At 39.7% G+C, this 20,142-nt stretch overlaps 1 protein-coding gene across 1 annotated transcript in view; it reads left to right on the top strand.

The window, feature by feature from the left end:
* The first annotated feature begins 14,697 nt into the window (after positions 1-14,697).
* The window catches only part of marchf5 (membrane associated ring-CH-type finger 5), a 48,418-nt gene continuing 42,973 nt past the window's right edge, over positions 14,698-20,142 (top strand). Inside the window, exon 1 of the mRNA NM_001123478.1 lies at positions 14,698-14,908. Within this exon, the coding sequence (NP_001116950.1) occupies positions 14,865-14,908 (44 nt within the window). The 5' untranslated portion in view covers positions 14,698-14,864. The remainder of the gene's footprint in view (positions 14,909-20,142) is intronic.

The raw sequence follows: 20,142 nt of genomic DNA, 5'->3' as shown, positions 1-20,142 counted from the left end.
TGCTCTCTACTCTCCAAAAAGCCTTTCCAGTGGCAACAATAGGAGTCGCTGGTGGAAAGGCATAGGCATCACCTTGTGAAGTTGCGCAAAGTTTCCTCCTGCAGGCATCTTTGCGCACCTTTGGAAAGCTGAATTGATGCGTACAGGCCCGGATTTGTGGCGAGGCCACAAAGGCCCGGGCCTCGGGCGGCACAAAATTAGTGGCGGCATGCTGCCCCGCCGCAGCGCAATTTTAAAATTTTGCTCCCATACGGAGCAATGGGTACCTCTCCCCAATGCTCGGCGGGGAGGTTCCGTTGGTTTGCACATGCGCGGGGGGCTAGAGTGGCGAAGAAGGGGGGCGGCCTCGGGATGCCCCCATTAGAAATCTGGCCCTGGATGCGTAGGCCTTTCAAGTTCTCTGATGACCCTACCTAAGTGGCAAGGTTTCTGTACAAGTGGATCTTTATCTGATTGGCCACCACACACTGTCCAAAATCAGGCTTATGTAATAGTTTGGCACCCAGACGACTGCAATATAAGGTTAGCACAGGAATAATATGATTCACTTTTTCATCTTGGAAAAACTTGCATAGCTAAGATATCACCTGTTACTCAAGCGGCAAGATTTACAAATAAGTGGATTTTTGCCCAATTTGGATACCACACACTGTCCAAAATCAGGATGATCTGATAGGCTGGCACTCAGACCACTGTAGAGATGCCAACCCAGATCCAAAGTGATCGAGGGGGATCTTGGACACGCTTCTCTCCCACGCTCCCTGCTGTACTCCCTGCTCTACTGCTTTGGACAATATTGGAGGACTTGATTATTAAATGCATTTCAATGGAACGCGTATGTTAGGATTTGGTAAAAAAACAGGAGCCCTCCACCAACAAATATGGAAGATTTGCCTCCCACAGTTTGCTTCCGGTGTTCACATAGGTGTCAACCATCCCCATGCCGTAAGGGAGAAAATTATTCACTGAAGGCTTTTTTAAGACCTTTTTTTTTACATTCTGTAACTTTTACTGTTATTTTATAGTTTAGAAACACAGTGACACTCAAGCTGAACTGCTATTATCCCACCCCAGTACTAATACAGCTTAAAGGAACAGTTCAGTGTAAAAATGAAACTGGGTAAAATAGACTGTGCTAAATAAAAAATATTTTCAATATAGTTAGCCAAAAATGTAATCTATAAAGGCCGGAGTGAGCAGATATCTAACATAATAGTCAGAACTTTTTTAAGCAGTTCTAATGTGTAGCACTGGCTCCTTCTGAAAGCTCAGACTCAGGCACAATGCACTGAGATGCCTAAACACCAATATAACTAAAAAAAATACATGGTACATAAAGTGGTATTAACACTTGTAATTTTGACTTTTTATTTATTATATATTGGTCCTTGGTTGTGAAAACCATGAGTTTATCATAGATTTGATACTTCTGCTCTGCAGAGTGTCCAGGGTTGGGACTTCTCTTGCTGCACAGTCTGTGAGCTTTGAGAAAAAGGAGAATCCACCTGCCAGACAGAGCTGAGAGCAGATCACATGGAATATACACTGCGCACAAAGGAGTAGCATTTCCTTGATGAGCTTAAAAAGGAGAAAAAAAACAAAATGAATCACAGAACTTAATGCTGTGGATCACATTGAGAAAGAAACACGTAATGGAACAACTGAATGTGACAACAGGTGCTTTCTCTTGTTTACTAAGTTTTGGCCTCATATACTGACAATGGGAAAAACCCATTCCAGTGCAGATTTACATTCTTTATTCTATCAGCAGAATAAGGAAAGTTGATATCTGATTAGTTGCTATGAAATACTGCTGCAGGTGTGTCCAATATTACTTTACTTTTCTCTGGAGGTGCAAAAAATCCTGTGTATTTTATTAGGGGTTTCCATAAGTTTAAATTTATCATAAAACATGTTCTGCTCATAGCTTCATTTTTCGCCACCATCTTCATTAATAGGCCCACAAAAAGCCTGAGTGGGGTGAATTTCTAATCATTAACTCAGCTGTGTTGCTGGGGTGGGAATTGCTCATACACAACAGTGAAAATGCTTTTATACAATTAAATTGAAACTCATGAATCCATGAAAAGCCACTGGACCATGCGCACTATAGCCAGAGGTCACATACAAGATGTACACTTGGAATGCAAATGTTAATTCTACTGCCTGGGGACCTGCATATGGATTTATTAAAGAAAAACTGACACAAATAAGCACTTTTATCCTTGTAACAGCAAAGAAAAATGAATTAAATGCTAAATTGGTCAATAAAAAATATTTCTTAGAAGCCTAGCAAGGATGCAGTACTGTATGCTTTAAATAACATTCTTTGTCTTGCCTATTGATAGTTACAGTATGTCCCTGGTAATAAGTGTTCAGTGATTACCGCTATTTATTGCCCATTTAAGTTTGCACCTTGCATCGAGATTGCACTACCTAATGTAGCTGTGTGGTCATTGCATAATTCTACTGCAGGGTGCTCTGCTCACATTAGTTATGGCTATACAGTTAAAAAGAGGATCAAGCAGCATAGCTCAAACCATACGGAGACTAAGCAGTCATGGTCTCTACTACTTGAGAAAACAGACCCAATGCCACCCCCATATGGGCATGGAATCACTAGTGTGGAAAACAAAACTGTGCCCTCTTAGAGAGGGGAGGCAGGTAGAATGACCATAAGCAATAATGGCAATAAATGAGCTGGGAAATATTTAGCCCAGAGATTTTGAAATATGGGTCTCCAACAAAATGTATTCATCCAATAGTACATAACATTAGGCGCATAACTGATTCTATGCCAACTCTTTCATCTCAAACCTTATCTGGATCCCCTGAAAATAAGCCAATTTAGCCTAGGGCTCAGTCAATTTTTATTGTGGCACCACCACATAACATTCTATATTTTATATTATCTATACCAGTGATCCCCAACCAGTGGCTCAGGAGCAACATGTTGCTCACCAACCCCTTGGATGTTGCTTCCAGTTGGCTCAAAGCAGGTGCTTATTTTTTAATTCCTAGAGGTAAGTTTTGGTTGCATAAAAACCCAGTATACTGCCAAACAGAGCCTCTTGTAGGCTGTCAGTCCACAAAGGGGCTACCAAATAGCCAATTACAACCCTTATTTGGCACCTCCAGGAACTACTTTTTTCATGTTTGTGTTGCTGCACAGATCTTTTAATATTTTAATGTGGCTCATGGCTCAAAAAGTCTGGTGACCCTTCATCTATATTATTACGCTAAGAGCCTGACTCAGTCCTAAATTCATGCAAAAACCGTTTCTTGCAACACAAGATCTTTGCACAGCTAAACAGGTTAAACACATGCAGGCCCAACAATGTTCATCATACTTGGTGTGATACTTTAACATATGTAAAAAATATTTTCTATACATCAATGGGCTGGCTGTTAATTTCAGTGGTTCCTTCAACATTACAGTGAAATGATAGCACGCAATCCCTTTGGAGGGTTGATACCTGCAGAAATAAAGTCTTTTTCATGTTACCAATTGTCCATTTATTTTATTCTTTCTCAACATCATATACAACTGACTCATTGTGACCAAAACCTGTGTATTTTGTTAGATATTTGTTTTGATGGCTAAGGCACAATAAACAGTTCTGGTGCTGCAGCCTTTATCAGCATATAAAGGGGCAGTATACCCCATTTTCTGCATGAGTGCAATCAATAGAGCTTGTGCTGAACATAATTTCTGCCTGTTGTTTTAATCATAAAATAAAATATTTTTTGTTATTTCTCGAGCTAAACAGGGCAACAAGGGGTACTGAAGCTACTCCCTGTTCAGTCCTTCAGATAAAAAGATCTACAGTATACAACCTCCCTTCCTATACCCTCTGTTGTGACTGTTTTGTTAGTAGTAATCCATTACACAGGGAAATATATGTGCAAAATCTCCCCATTTGCCCTGTTTAGATCAACAAATAAAAAAACAGATTTTGTGTGTTAAAACAATATGCAAAAATGATGTTCTACATAAACCCTATTCATTAAACTCATATTGTAAAGTTCTGTGTGGGAGTAAAAGATAGTCCTCTGTCTCTTCATTGGTTGATGTAACCTAGCATGTATGTATGCCCTTGATGTGAGCAGAGCACTTCAAATGAGCCAGAGGGTGGAATATAATACTTAAAAATGGCAGTTGTTTATATGAAAAAAAGTAATAATAGCATTTAATATACACCAATGAAGGTTTGTCCAGGGTCTTGTTAACACAACAATCAGCAAAAATGGTACCGAGCTTGAACTAATGGTACATGTAAACATTTTGGACGACTAAACCTTCTCCCTAGGGGATCATGTTCAGACAATTGAAAAGGACAAAGCATGCCTTCAAAAACCCACTCTAGAAGATCTCTGTTACCCCCCAACCCACCAACTTTACATACTACTAGGTTTATGAATCAACTGCTGTCAGTATAGCCCCTGAGATTCAAAGAGGGACATATGCTTTTTTTTACATTTCTGGGCAACTGACTGGAGGTGCATCCTCTCCTAAAAATGCTACTCCAAAAAAGATAACCCCTATTTAACCTAGAAGTTGTACCAGTCACAGTCATACTATTTAAGCTAGGGGCAAGGGCACACGGGGTGGATTGTCAGCCTGCAGATACATGCAGGCTGATGATCCGTGCCTTAGCTTAAAAAATCTGCTCGGGTGCAGACACACGCTGCCGATATGCGCCAACAAATAACAAAACTCGTGGAAATGAGTTTAGTCGTGGTTTCAAAAACTTTAGAACCATGAATAGCCGAATGTTAATAAATGCTTCCCTAAATGTTCTTACCAAGTTACTGGAATTTCTAATACTTTAACCCAGTTTTAACCCAAGTCAGATTTTATCATCATCTCAACTGCATAAAAAACATATTCAGCGGGAGGAAATAACAGATTTTTCAACACATATTTCAATGAGGAAGAGTGTAAATCCAGCAACAGAATACACAGCTACAAAAATAATGTGCAAACCCAGTAGACCAGGCAATTAGAATTTTCAATTTTTCAACAAAGTACATCACCACAGTACATAGTAAATAGACGTATTACATATTATACTATTTTGTTTGTATTTTGTGCAATAAACTTTATGTATGTATTTATTTGTTTAGAAAACTCCTCTCCACAGCCAAAATACTGTACAAAGTGCATAATATAGAAAGTGTATTATTGTGCAAATAACCACATAATTTTTTTATTTCCATTCTACCTCCCAGTATAAATTATATAAGAGATGAGTGACCATAAATATAAAAAAAAGTATATACAGTATATCTATTTAGATTCCTATTTAGGACCTGACATAAAAAAAATAGGAGAAAATTAAAGAATTCTTTAAAAGTCTTAAAGCTTGAGGAATAAAACTATTGCACAACCTGCATTCCCTTGCTAATAATATAAGCTGTCACATGGTATTGGCCAAATAAAATTTTTAAATGTAAAAATACACAACAAACTATAAATCCAAAAATATAAACATTACAATACATCCTGGAGCCCAGTGTAAAAGTCACATTTGAGGAAAATATATTACAGTAGTATATTTTACAAAGTTTTTTTTGTACATTTTTATATAATTTGAGCATGCCAGAATTAATGCTTTGTAGTTACTCGCTTCTAGCAGATTCTACGGATTCTACTAATAATCATCTGATCAAAATGTTGTGTGTCCCCAAACTGCTGGAGATGTGGTAAACACCCAGGTACCCTCACGCACATATTCTGGAGCTGTCCAGCACTAGCATCCTTCAGGTCCACAATACGAGACACCATCAAATCTCTTACAGATATAGAGATCCCAGATACCGCCTCAACAATTCTGCTACACGATACCTTCTCCTCAGCTAAAGCATATAGAAACTCCCTAGTCCCAATATTGTTAGACACAGCCAAAGCTCTCATACCAGTAAAATGGAGAACTACGGAAAGCCCCACAACAAGAGACTGGCTACACAAAGTGGCAGAGATCTGTAAATTTGAGGAGCTGAAACCCAATTCTGCTGCAGACCATCAGAACTTCATCACTAAATGGTTCCACTGGAAAGAATTTACAAATACAGATACCTACAGGCAATTATGCCTCGCATAAGGTCCTAATCAAATAAATTTGCATGCTCAGATTTGAGACTCAGCCAACGAAGACGAACAAAACAAAGCTAGACACGGGCCTTGGCTGGCACCCCGACCCCACGTGCGCACCTTTAACCAGCAGAACTTTACTCATTTTCCTCCTTTAGCTTATTAAAGCCCCCCATGATTCTCCCATCACCTACCAGTGCGCTCTGGAGCTTCACCCGTACGGTAAAACCGTAACTATTCCAGACAGGACTCCCCAACCCCCCTCCTGCCTCCTCTATTCCCCCACCTCACCCACTCCCCTATCCCAGTTTTATATCCCTCTTTGAACCCCCCCACTCCCCAACCTCAGTCCCCCCCTCTATACCCCCCTGTTATAATGTTTGATTTATCATGTTGGACGATCCACTACCATATGGCTAAACACCAGTCCACGCAACGTAAGGACTCCCCACGGCTTCATTAGTTGGATCCTGTCTATCGACTGTATAAGAAACTAGTAAATGTCCTCTTGATTTATCTGTAAAGATGAACAGCACCTGAAATGCCTTCCTTCTTGCCTTACCATGTATGCATATAGCCATATGTTTAGATGGATCTATATTTGTACCTGGATTAAAACTCAATAAAAACATAATAAAAAAAAAAAAAATGTTGTGTGATTTGTATTTTGTGATTAGTATAAAAATAACCTCCATTTTAACTATAAACATTGTAATGTGCAAGTAATATAAATAGTTACGACACTACAGTCTTAGTCACCATCCAAAACATAGAATGTTTCCTGAAATATAAGATGGTTAGGCAGCAGGTGTTATTTGTGCAGAGATTATTGCTTACTTGAAGGGAATGTTTTTTAACTATAGGTATAATTCAAGCTTTTATGGATTTAAGCAATTTAACCTCTCTCATTATCAATACGACTTCTCTTTATTATTATTATTATTTTCTCTTCAGGATTACCTTCTGCTTCCCACACAAGTTGATATTTGTAGACATGAAATTACAATAGTGTGAATTTTTCACATCTTTGATATCTGCAATGTTACCCACCCTGTACTTTGTTTCCAGAGTTCAGCTTTTTCAATGTTTAAACCAGAATGAGAGAACACATAGGTGACATATTCACTGGACAGGAGTGCAGTATCACTCAGCTATCCAGGGAAGTTCCTTCTTTTGTGATTCTGGATCCATAGATGTGCATTATCTGCAATGCTGCTTCTGTTTCAATTCAGGGTCAGGGTCACTGACCCCAGCAACCAAAAAACAGATTGCACCAGGGCCAACACAGTAATTACAGATGTAGGCAAGGCAGCCTTTGAGGTAAACTACCCTTTTACTACATGCATAACTACATGCGTGACTAAAATGCCTTAAGTAGACAATGCCCTAATTCAAGACACGAGGTTAACCTTGTTTATCTGCCTACACAGAAGACTGAATTGCAGTATTGTAAGGTACATGAAATGCACAACTACATAATTATTCCACTGCCTACATAAAAATACTTGTGCTTATTTATCATTTATTTCTGTACAAATCCTTAAAGTGATCTCCCTGCAGAAGAGCTTTACTGTTTATCTGTATTAACTTTATTTATATTATTCACTCTTCTGCACTATAGAATATTCCTTTTACAGTTTTATCTACTTTTATTAGAACATTTCCCTGGGCTGCTATTTGCAAGGTTTCCATCATAAGACAGAATTCTAAACTGCAAAGAATCTTAATATTTAACTACACTTGCTGACACAGAATTTTATGGAGTTAGCTGCTTATTTAATATAGAGGCGTTTGTTTATTAGTATTACATTAAACTAGCAGTATGCGTTTTTGAATATCCCTATCTAATTAATGTATAATGCAGTATTTCTAACTCTTGAATTACTCTATATTTTGATGGCTTTATTAAATCACTTGTATAAAAATCATTTTCCACATTAGATAAAAGAAGTTTCTGGTAGCCTACTGCATGACACAAAAACTTCCATTATATTATATCTGGCTGGCCTCTTAGTGAAGTAAATTTTATCCAGACCGAGAATTCAAAATAGGTCCTGGCATTTCAAATATACAGAGGCTCAAACACCTCCCACAGGACCAAAGTATATTGGCTGAATACGGCATCTTATAGCAGTTTGCCAGAATCTACATTCCAAGAGAAACAAGCAAGCCGAGTTAAGAGAAAATAAAGAAATGCAAATTTAAAAAAATCTCCATTAGAAATGTACCACCTACTTAAGGGCAGTGGCACACGTGAAGATTTATCGTGGGCGACTAATCTCTCCGTGTGCCACTGCCCTAAGGGTGAAGACACACGGAGCTACTAGTAGCAGCTACTAAGATAGACAATGCTGATCATTTACTGATAATTGTCTCTACATGTATATAGCAGAGGCAATTTTCAGTATTGTCTATGGCAGGGTATTTTCTGGTGTGTAGTAGTAGAAGTAGTTGCTACTAGTAGCTCTGTGTGTCACAGAGATGTAGAAATGTAGCATCTGCCCAACTTTCTGCAGAATACACAACACTGGGACATTTTATGAAAGTCAGTGGTGGGGATGGAAAATGTCTTTGGGAGTTTTCCCTAGGGGCAGAGGTCCTGAAATTGGCCCAGTTCCTGGGAAATGGGGACTAATGGGAACCTACTGTAAACAAAACAAAGTAGAAAGCCAGTTAATGACCCCATGCAAACTCAAATTAGGTCATTGGCTATAATCTATAATCAGTTTTATCAGTCAAATCACTTGGTGGGCGAGAGTTTACTTTTATTTTGTTGCAGTTTCACAATTAACTACATTTTTTAATGAGATATCTTTGCATATATGGACCTTACCATACTTTGAGAAAGGGTAACATAGTCAAACATGATTTGGTAGAAAGGATTTTTAAACAGGATGATGTAAACCTATAAAGTGATAGAATGTGGCTGTGCAAATAAAAATGCAGATTGAACTGTTTTAAATGTAGGAAAGTTTTAATTTACGGCTGTTTTTTTTTTTATTTTGCACACATTTGAGAGATAACAAACTGCACTTCATAACAAGTTTTCCACTTAAACATTAGTAACTGTTATACTCCCCCATGATTCCTTGGAGTCTTACATAGTGATGTCATTTATAGAGACATTAAAGTCATTGGCTGTGGTCCACATGTGCCACGTGGCAAATTGCTGTCAGCTAGAAACAGTTATGATCTTTTAGTGCACTTCACTGACCTATATGAAATGTTTGTTTATTCAAGTGCTGTTTGCCTCATTCACCTCTAAGAGTGACGTTAGTGTCTAGCTTTCATCTTGGAAAGCTACAATATGTGCCAATATACTATTACGCTCTTGATCCATTAAGAGACATTTGTTCATATACTATTTCTTTGTACAGAATGTTCTGTTCACATCAGTGTGTACCATTATGGGCTTAATGTACCACTCAATATTAATGAACTGTAATAAATATTCCACAAAGTAAAAAAAGCACATAGTATTTGTGAGTTATTGACAGCTATTTTGATATAAGAATTTGGTGATACAAATAAAAGAGAAACCTTGCACAATGTTTGTCTCAAGTGGGAAAATGTGCACTGGGGCAGTAACACAGCCAATCAAATGTTTGCTTTAATTTTTCTACCTGCAGCAAACTGTTTAACTGCAGTGGGTTATTGCCTAGGTGTAAATATGTTGGTAAATGGGCTCCAGTGTGCAGGGCCGGATTTATAATTTTGCCGCCCCTATGCTGGCCACCCCCCTCCGCGCATGTGCCGGCAAGATGTCCACCCCCGCGCGCATGCTCGACCCCCGCAATGTCACACGGTTCACATCCCCCTTCCCCCTTCATCTTGCGCAGGGGGATCTGTGGGTTGCTAGGAAGCAATAGCAATAGCTCCCCAGCACCCTCTTGGATGCAGCTGGGCGTCATGCCGCCCCTGACTCCTTGCCTGACTCCTTGCCGCCCTAGGCCTTTGTGGCCTCACCACAAATCCGGGCCTGCCAGTGTGATATATGTCACAAAGAACATAGCAGGTAATGACTTATTAGTAGAACCCAAGGTAGTTAAACAAGCTATAAAGAGATATTTGTTGTCATAAATTTGCAATTAAAAGAGTGCTAAAATGTACCCATTTTACGCATCTGCATATGCACAAGTGCCAGTCATACCAAGGGTTGCCTGGAAAAGGTATGTAAATGTGCAGTACGGCACTCTCAGTTTTTTACTGAAAAGTGCACAGGCCATAAGAAAAAAACTTTACTACAGGATTGGATCCACTGGGGGGGTACCTAGCACATTGGCACCCTCCAGTGACTCTTCCTTTCTTGTGTTGTGTTAATAACTCACTCACGTCTTCTTGAATCAACTGTTTGAAGAACAAAATATCAAGCTATGAAAGAAAACGCAAGCATGTTAAAGATGCTTGAGTGGTATGAAATATGCCTCCAAATCTTAAATATTTAAAAATGTGTTTATTATTCTGCGAAAATAGTTTACATCTGCCTATGTTCTCTAAAGTTTTAAAAACATGTAATAGGTGCTGTCCATTTCAGTGAAGAGTGAAGCTAGTCTCAATACCATAACCAAGTGCTGGTAGTCTGCAAGGTTAATTCAAAGCAGCTGTTAAATCTACCCAAGGGATAAATGATACAGTATCTGGCATACTGCTAGGCTTGCCTTCATAGACAGAGACCAATGATTAGTTCTGGGGTATGATAGAGATGCCCTTTATGCAGTCTTTTGTTCAAAATCTTAATTCCCTAACGCAGTTAATGGATGTCCCTGTCATGCAGCTATTTTTAGCTTGTTTTAGAGGAAAAAACACTCATTTGTGTGGTAAGGTTAGAAAATGGACGGTATACAGTAACATTCATAAGAACCTTGACAGGTGGCAACTATACCTATGGCTAAAGAGGAGGGGGCCCTCTAAACAGGTCACGAAGTGGATCATACCTCCTGAGAAAGCATGGGCGAGAAAGCATGCACGAGAAGCATGTAGAGGGCTTTAACACTTTGGATACTATCATTGTACAATTCTGTTTTGTGAGTATCCCTTTTGGTTCTTTATTTCGAAGATTAAAATCGTATTACACTATTTAGCGTGTCTCTCCATAACAAATACATTCAGAGCACATGCAAAAGACCGACTGTTATTTGTATTATGTCTGACTTTGATTCACTGGGCATCTGGTGAGTAGGAGATCCTGCTATTAAGAGGATACCATCGCCTGTATTTTGCTACCTTCATTTAAGTTTTGCACCTTTTTACAAACGAAGTTGGCAGCGGCAGTGATGTCATACGTTATAATTGGTGCTTAGTGAGTAAAATTCTGTCACTTGACTCACAATATAGTTACATAGTTACATCTTACCACAGACCTATAAAGAGGCAAAATTATGTTCTCATCCCTTGAGTCAATGCCCTTTTTTTTATATAAGACAGCACTTTATTTGCTTTAGTAGCCACAGAATGACACTGCCTGGAATTAGACAACTTGTAATCTACACAAACTCCCAGATCCTTCTCAGTTAAGGATCCCCCCAACAAACTACCATTTAGTATATAACTTACATTTATATTATTTCCACCAAAGTGCATTTTTCAACATTGAACCTCATTTTCCAGTTTGCTGCCCAGTTTTCCAATTTTGTCAAATCGCTCTGCAAAGTGGCAGCATCCTGCATGGAACTTATAGTTTTGCAGAATTTAGTATCATTAGTAAAAACAGAAACAGTACTTTGTAGGCCCACCTCCAGGTCATTAATAAACAAGTTAAAAAGCCAAGGACCAAGGCCCCTGCGGTACTCCACTAACAATACTGGCCCAATTAGAAAATGTTCCATTTACCACCACTCTTTGTAATCTATCCTCCAGCCAGTTTTCTATCCAATTTCAAATATTATGCATTAAGTCTAGGCCAATATTCCTCAATTTTATCATTCATTTTCTGTGCGGTACTGTATCGAATGCTTTAGCAAAGTCTAAGTAGATGACATCCACTGCCATTTCAGCATCGAGGTTCCTGCTCACTTCCTCATAAAAGGCAACTAAATTAGTCTGGCAAGATTTATTATGCATAAAAACATGCTGGCACAAACTAATAGTATTGTGATTTTCAATGTATTTAAGTACCCTATCCCTTATAGGGATACCCCTTCCAAAAACTTTCCTACCACTGATGTCAGACTAACAGGCCTATAGTTTTCAGGCTGAGAACGGGATCCCTTTTTGAATAACGGCACCACATTAGCAATTTGCCAGTCTCTCGGCACCATGCCAGACGTCAATGAATCCTGAAAAAGATTTGGGAATCACAGCGCTATGCTTGTTTAATACCCTAGGATGAAAACCATCTGGTCTTGGACCTTTGTGTACCTCTACATGTTCAAGTCTCTTTTTAATTTTCTCCTAAGTGACCCATGCATCAGTAGTTATATTAGTAGAACTGGGTCTATTAAAAGGGAAGCCTTGATTAGCTGGCCCGTCAGTTGTATGTATGTATATCTTTATTTATAAAGCGCTACTTATGTACACAGCGCTGTACAGTAGAATACATTAATACAAACAGGGTGTTTATAAGATAATAGATAAATACAAAGTATAATAATACATACAGATAAATACAGCAGCAATAAGTTAAGAGTCGAGGACACAAGAGGAAGGAGGTCCCTGCCCCATAGAGCTTACAATCTATATGGGAGGGTAACTAACAGACACAAATAGGCAAATATAAGTGCTGTAGGTCACAGTGGGTGACACTACAATATAAGTGCTAGTTCCCAGATTAGGTGCTGGGCGAGTGCTCCAAAAGGTAGTCTTTAACCTTAGTTTTAAACAGATGGAAAATATGAGTTTAAAATTTCAGCTTTTTCCCTGTTCTCATCAACCATTTGACCCCCCCTGTGATAATAAGGGTCCCACCCCTTCTTGCTTAATTTTTTTACTATTTACATATTTTAAAAATAATTTGGGATTCCTAGCTGCAATATCCCTTTCCATCTCTATTTTACCTTGCCTGATAGCTTTTTTGCATGCTTTATTGGCTTCCTTGTACCTGATGAAAGGTTTCTGCTTTTCACAAGTGGTGGAATGTTTTGCGAAACGGGAGACAAAATTCAGCGCAGAATAGTTTGGTGCGTACCCAAAAATTGATGCACGCGGCAAACAAATTACGCGCACCTAAAAAAAATTTTCTTGCCAACTATTTCTTTTTGACACACATCATTTTCGCCGTTTAGCAAATCTTTTACAAATTTTTCGTGAAACAGGACAGATTCGCTCATCACTGCTTATAAGTTACAATATGGTGTACGTTACTTTTTATAATAGACAAGTGCTTTGGAATAGTGTAGGCAAAAAAATATATATGGATATAAACAACATACCCCCCAACTGTCACGCTTTTTCGCGGGACAGTCCCAGTTTTTACAGTGCGTCCCGCTGTCCCGGATAGTTCCCTGAATGTCTCGCATTACGGAAATGCAGAACATTCATTAAACTATCCAGGCCAGCGGGATGCGCTGGCTGCAGCCGAGCCGCTCCGACTCTGTCTCTTCTTGCGGCTCCTGCTTCTTATTCGGCTCCTCGTATGGCGGCGACAGCTCCTTTTATAAGGTTGCGCCCGTGTGTACGTGTGTACGCACGGGGCGCAACCTTATAAAAGGTCCTGTCACCGCCGTACGAGGAGCCGAATAAGGAGCAGGAGCCACAAGAAGTCTATGGGGGGCACTATGTATGGGGGGAATTTTCTATTGGAGGTACTCTCTATGGGGGCAATTGGGGGGCACTGTGTATGGGGGGTACTGTGTTTGGGGGGTACTGTGTATGGGGGCACTTTCTATGGGGGCATTGTGTATGGAGGGTACTTTCTATGGGGGCACTGTGTATGGGGGTACTGTGTATGGGGGCACTTTCTATGGGGGCATTGTGTATGGAGGGTACTTTCTATGGGGGCACTGTGTATGGGGGCTACTGTCTGTGGGGCAATTGAGGGCATGGTCTATGGGGTCAATTGGGGGCACTGTCTATGGGGGGTACTGTCTATGGGGGCAAATGGGGCACTGTCTATGGGGGTGCTGTCTATTGGGCCATCGGGGGCACTATTTTAAAAATGGGGTGTGGCACTTGGGGTGTGGCCACAAAGTGGGCGTGGTCAAAATGTTGCCGTGCTGCGCGCGCAAAGTCTTTTTGTCCCTCTTTTCATTTTTCAAATGTTGGGAGGTATGAAACAATATTAAGGTTAAATATTGAAGGCATGGTGCAAAGCATAAACAATCCACACAGTCATAAAAACACAGGTAGATCAGGCACTAGAAATCCCTATAGTTTATACCACAAAATTGTTACTATGTTAATTAAAGCGCACTTCGCCGCACAAGTTCTACGCATATGTATATAAAAAGCCAAATCGGAACAGATAAAAACTTCCACAGGCCAATAAGATACAGAGTCAAATTCTAATTTACGGTAACGATGCACTTTAGCGAGATACCGACGTTACCATGGCAACAGACACCTTCCCCAGCGCTTCTCACTTCCTGCTTCCGGCGCCGCTCGGTTGCCGCATGAAGTACGACTGACGTTTCACGTAAGAACTCTGGTTCCGTAACAACAAACACCGAGTTAGAGGCTGCTGGCAATAGGAAGGGGAATTTGCTGAAAGGACTTTGAAACGGACGGATGGCGGTTCGGTGAGACTGTTCCTGCATGTCGGACTTGGACGTGTTGTCTCCTCATACTCTTTATCGCTTGATACTCGAGTAAATACGGCTGCGGGGCAAAGGGCAACATGTCGGAGGCGAACAGCGTGTCTGTACAGCAGATGCTTGACAGGTGAGTGCGTTTGTCGCGTCCTAATGACAAGGCGTAGGGTTGGGGGATGCCTTCTGTGTCGCTGCGTCTTCTATGGGCTGCTGTGCTTATAGCTAGAATTCTACGTACATAATATAGTGCATATCTATAATAACTAGCTAGAATAGATATTTCTTGTTCCTCATGCTTCTTTATAGTAGAAGTAAGAATTTAAAGGGGAAATAAACCCTAAAAATTGTCATTCATAGCAACTTTCCAAAATGCATTCTTTGCATATTTGCAGTCATTTTTGTATATAAGAGTTACTGAAAGCAGCCTTTGTTACTTTTTGTCCTTTGTGTGTATGTATGTATAATGATAAGACAAAACAGAGGCGCCAAATGGATAAAATTAGCTAAAAACACTTAAAAACCCAATGGGTAATTCAGAGGAGGTAGTAATGAACTTACCTCCTCCAGGCAGACACCAACAAAAGTGGTAATTTTCAATAATAGTTTATTCACAACAATGTACGTATGTATAACTTTACTCTGTACAATCTTACAATATACACAATTACACACGGAGGACAAGTGTTATAATAAATACTTAAATACACAGAGATGAAGTGCCATGTGGTATGAGACTCAGTAGGAAGGAGGTCCCTGCCCTGTAGAGCTTACAATCTTTTCCCAGGCTTTTCTGACTTTGATACAGTTTAGCAGAAGCCAGCTGATATAATAGACCTGTAAAAGAGCATGGCAAGCAAGGCTGACTTCTGCTACATTGTTTCAAGAACCAGATGCTCAGAGTGAGAAAAATCACTGTTTTTCAGTGACAGTTAATAAATTCTGATTCTCTATCAACCTAAATGGTTGCCTTAAAGGCGCAATCATGTTATGTTACAAAGGAAAGGTTTTCATTTTGCGGGTTCTGTAGAGTGCTTTAAATCGCAATTAACCACTGTTTCTAGTTATTTGCTATGAAAATGGGTGCCAAGTAGACCAGTTTAAATAGCTGCCCATAGCTACACAACAGCTTATTTATATAAACTGTAGTTGCACTTCTAAAGGTAGCCATACACGCACCGATAATATCGTACGAAACCTCGTTTCGTACGATATTCGGTGTGTGTATGGTATGTCAGCGAGTCGACCGATATCGCAGGAAGCTGCTGATATCGGCCGACTCGCCGATCGGACCAGTTGGAAAATTTTGATCGGGCGCCATAGAAGGCGCCTGGTCAAAATCTCCCTTCAGCGCTGAATCGGCAGAAGGAGGTAGAAATCCTATTGTTTCTACCTCCTTACCTGCCGATTCAGCCCTGAATGGTGTGTGGCACATCTGACGATGTTTCATGCGACCGATCGATGGTCGCACAAAACATCGTCAGATCGCCACGTGTATGGCCAGCATAAGGGTGAAGACACATGGAGCTACTAGTACCGGCTACCTGTCATAGCTACTAAAATAGACAATGCTGATCAGTTACTGATAATTGTTTCTGTGTGTTCTAGCAGAGGCAGTTCTCAGTATTGTCTATGGCAGTGTTCAGTACCCGTGAAAAAGTAACTGCTACTAGTGGCTCTATGTGTCTTCATCCTAAAGCAAACACCCAACTTTTACTATTGAAGGTAACAATAAATGATATTTAACAGCATACAGAACTCTTTCATTTTTGGTGTTATTGGTTCTTTAATACTCTAGGGCGGAACAACTGGCAGCCCATGATCTGGGTGGGTGTGTTGTAAATCTACCCTTATATTGATCTCCCTTGGCTACTTTTCACTGCACTGTCTTGCTTACCCTTTCTGCCTCTCCTTGCCTTATCATGCTGCTTTCCTGCTTCTCCAAACAAGAATGCACAGCTTTTGCAACGCCTGATACTCTGCATGAGTTGATTGACCTCACGCTGAAGGGAGGGGGAGTGAGCCATGATGTCATTTATGAACTTGATAAGATAAACATATCATGAGAGAAAAAAAAAATGCTGGCAGAGCAAGGTATTAAAACCTCTGCTGTAGTTGTGATTATTTAAAGTATGTATTATTATCATCACCCTCCTCAATATCATAATTATTATCCTGTGTTTGTAAAATGTCAGCATGGGCATGTAAGTTGAGGAAATGCATGTTGTCATGAGGAAGAGTCAAGCTAATGACCTTGAAGGGTCAAAAAGGAATTTTAAAGTAAAACCTGGCAGAAACCATGTTTGCACAAGAGAATGAGAGATAATTTCTCAGATAGTTGTCACAAAAATACCTCTGTGCCAGAATCCGGTACAGTCTATTTTGAATCTCAGCCACCTCTGCCCTACACACTCTACTGGTACAGTGACTATGTTAGTGACAAGTATTCTGCTGCACATTGTATTGTATTGGACTTGGCACAGGCATAATATCCTTGTTTAATAATATAGCTTGCCAGCATAAACAGTTCATGCAATTAACAACTGAGGTGTAAGCAGTGTCAGAGTCAGCAGCTTGTAAGACGATATGTTCCCTATTGTTAGGGTAAAAGAAAAAGTTTTTGGTGCCATTGGATCTGCTATCATACCATCTCTCTAAAAGAAACTAAACTAAAACTATTTTTCCTTAAGGGTATAAACCCACGGAGTGGTTGTGTTGCCCACGATAGATCTCTACTGTCGTGGGCGACAAGCCGCTACGAAAAGGCTTTCCATCGCCAATTCTAGGAGTTGCCAGTAGAAAGCCCTTCGCATCGCTTCATTTTCCGAAGTCGCACAAAGTAGCCTGCAGGAGGAAACTTCTCACAACTTTGGATTGGGGTGGGGGGCAAAATCTTAAACACCCCTCAGTGAGTGTAATGGCTTACCTTATACCCCGGGCTGCTCCTGTTAAGATATAATTAATCCTTACTGAAGGCAAACAATCCTATTGGGTTTATTGTTTAAATTATTTTTTAGTAGACTTAAGTTATGGAGTTACAAATTATCATTCAAATTATGCATTCTGCATAACAGGTCCCACGCCTGTGTTAAACTGAAGCTTGTTTAATTTTGGTCATGGCTTTCCTGTAAATATGTTTTGAAAAAGTGGTTTTTCAAAACATATTTTCAGGTTAACTTTTAGTATGTTAATGATCGACCTATTAACAACTTTTTAATTAGTGTTCATTGTTGTTTTGTCTTCAAATTGAACCATAGTATCCAGATAGCTGCTAAATTCCAAACTAGAGAGCTGCTTAAAAAAGCTTAATAATACAAAAACCTTTAATTATAAAAAAATTAAGACCAATTGAAAACTGTCTTACAATAGTACACTCTTCGTCACACTAAAAGTGGACCTGTCACCCAGGCATAAAAAGCTGTATAATAAAAGCCCAATTCAAATTAATTATGTACCCCAAAATCATTTTTTATTAACACATCCATACCCCTTAAAAAAGCATTTAAAAATCCCAACTGTCAATCATATATTGCCTGCCCCGCCTCTATGCCTTAGGGCTGGCAGTTACTTTCACTATCAATTCAGAACTTCTTAGATGTTGCTGCACTCCTCACATTCCCCCTCCCTCCTCACAATCTAATTTTGTAACCAGTGCATAGACATGGGCATCAGATCCCCCCATACTGGCACAGAAATAAGATTTTGGCAGGATGCTGAGCTTGCCTTAATGACAGTGTCCACAAAATGGCACCTGCCTGCTGGCTGCAACTGTGAATTTCAAGGCTGAATAAAATAAGATTAATCTAATTTATATGGTGTATGTGAAGTTTATTTTGCTTGACAAACAAAGTGAAAACAATCTGGAATTATTTCTTAGGGTGACAGGTCCCCTTTAAAGGTGAACAACCCCTTTTATCGATAAAAATCTTAATGGAGAATTCAATTCAAACATTGATAAAGGGTAGAAATTTAATAGGAGTTTCTATGAGTAAAAATACATCCATTCTTCTTTTCATTCTCCCACGGATCTGGATGAATAAAATGAGCATTGTTGTGTAGAACACTTGTAAAAATGAGGGGTTTAAAAATGTAAACACATACTTTCTTTGTTTAACTTTAGGCTTAATAAGTATGTAGTTCAAATTGATAATATACTCAAGGGGATCTGAACTAATTGCGTATCATTATTTGTTTGAGTATTTTTTGTTGTGTCAAACTAATCTTAGTAAAATGTCTGTGTCTTTCCATTAAATCTAAAAACTTCCCCCGGCACAGTTTTGTGTGGCATTAGAGCCATCTTCATGGCCACCCATGCACCCAAACAGACTGCAATTTGTCAGGCTCCATGCACAGTGAATACTGAGCTTTTGTTTTTAGAAACATGACCTTGGCCTGCCTGACACTGGGATGTGCTGATGAATGTGCTTTTTTCATTGCTTCAGAAATAGGACAGCAGAGAAAGCAGAGAACACTTAATATTTTTTTCTGTTAAACTGCAGTTATGCACTACTGATATATTTTCAGGGTCAAGGGTGTTTTGTGGAGTAGAATTTAATTGTGTGTGACTAAAGCTAGCCCGATTTGGTTATGCACTTTATGTGGATTGACCATACTCTGGTTATGCATGGGGCCCAAATAACAGTATTTAACTGTAAAACATAAAAATCACACATATAAGTTGATATATACAAACAGAATATTCTTCTTCGGAGAGGGTAAATTGGCAGGTAAGGAAGCAAAAGGCACTTAAGTTCCTCTTACGGTTATATTTTAGCCTGAATTGATAAGCAGTAGTATTTGGCCTTCGTCATGTATGGCTTTGTTGTACAATATCCATCCATTTTGCTCATGGGTATTGGGCTAATGGCAGCTCCAGTATACTAAAATGCATGTGGTGTCAAGATGATATATCTCCCCAAACTACTGTATGTTTTTGCTAACTCACCTTGCTGCATTCCTAAAAACACATTACATTGTATACAAGCTGATGTTGTTTGGGCTCAAAAAGCTCCAATTGTAGCAAGGACTACACTCCACGCTCCAATCTCGCAACTAGGCTTAAGGTGGCCATACACGCACCGATATTATCGTACGAAACCTCGTTTCGTACGATAATCGGTGCGTGTATGGCATGTCGGCGAGTCGACCGATATCGCAGGAAGCTGCCGATATCGGACGACTCGCCGATCGGACAAGTTTGAAAATTTTGATCGGGCGCCATAGAAGGCGCCTGACCAAAATTCTCCCTTCAGAGCTGAATCGGCAGAAGGAGGTAGAAATCCTATTGTTTCTACCTCCTTACCTGCCGATTCAGCCCTGAATGGTGTGTGGCGGATCTTACGATGTTTCGTGCGACCGATGGTCGTA

This window comes from Xenopus tropicalis, chromosome 7, assembly GCF_000004195.4.
Source record: "Xenopus tropicalis strain Nigerian chromosome 7, UCB_Xtro_10.0, whole genome shotgun sequence".
Classification (NCBI taxonomy): Eukaryota; Metazoa; Chordata; class Amphibia; order Anura; family Pipidae; genus Xenopus; species Xenopus tropicalis.
Note: the sequence above shows the minus strand (reverse complement) of the source record. Positions and strands in the feature narration are given on the sequence as shown.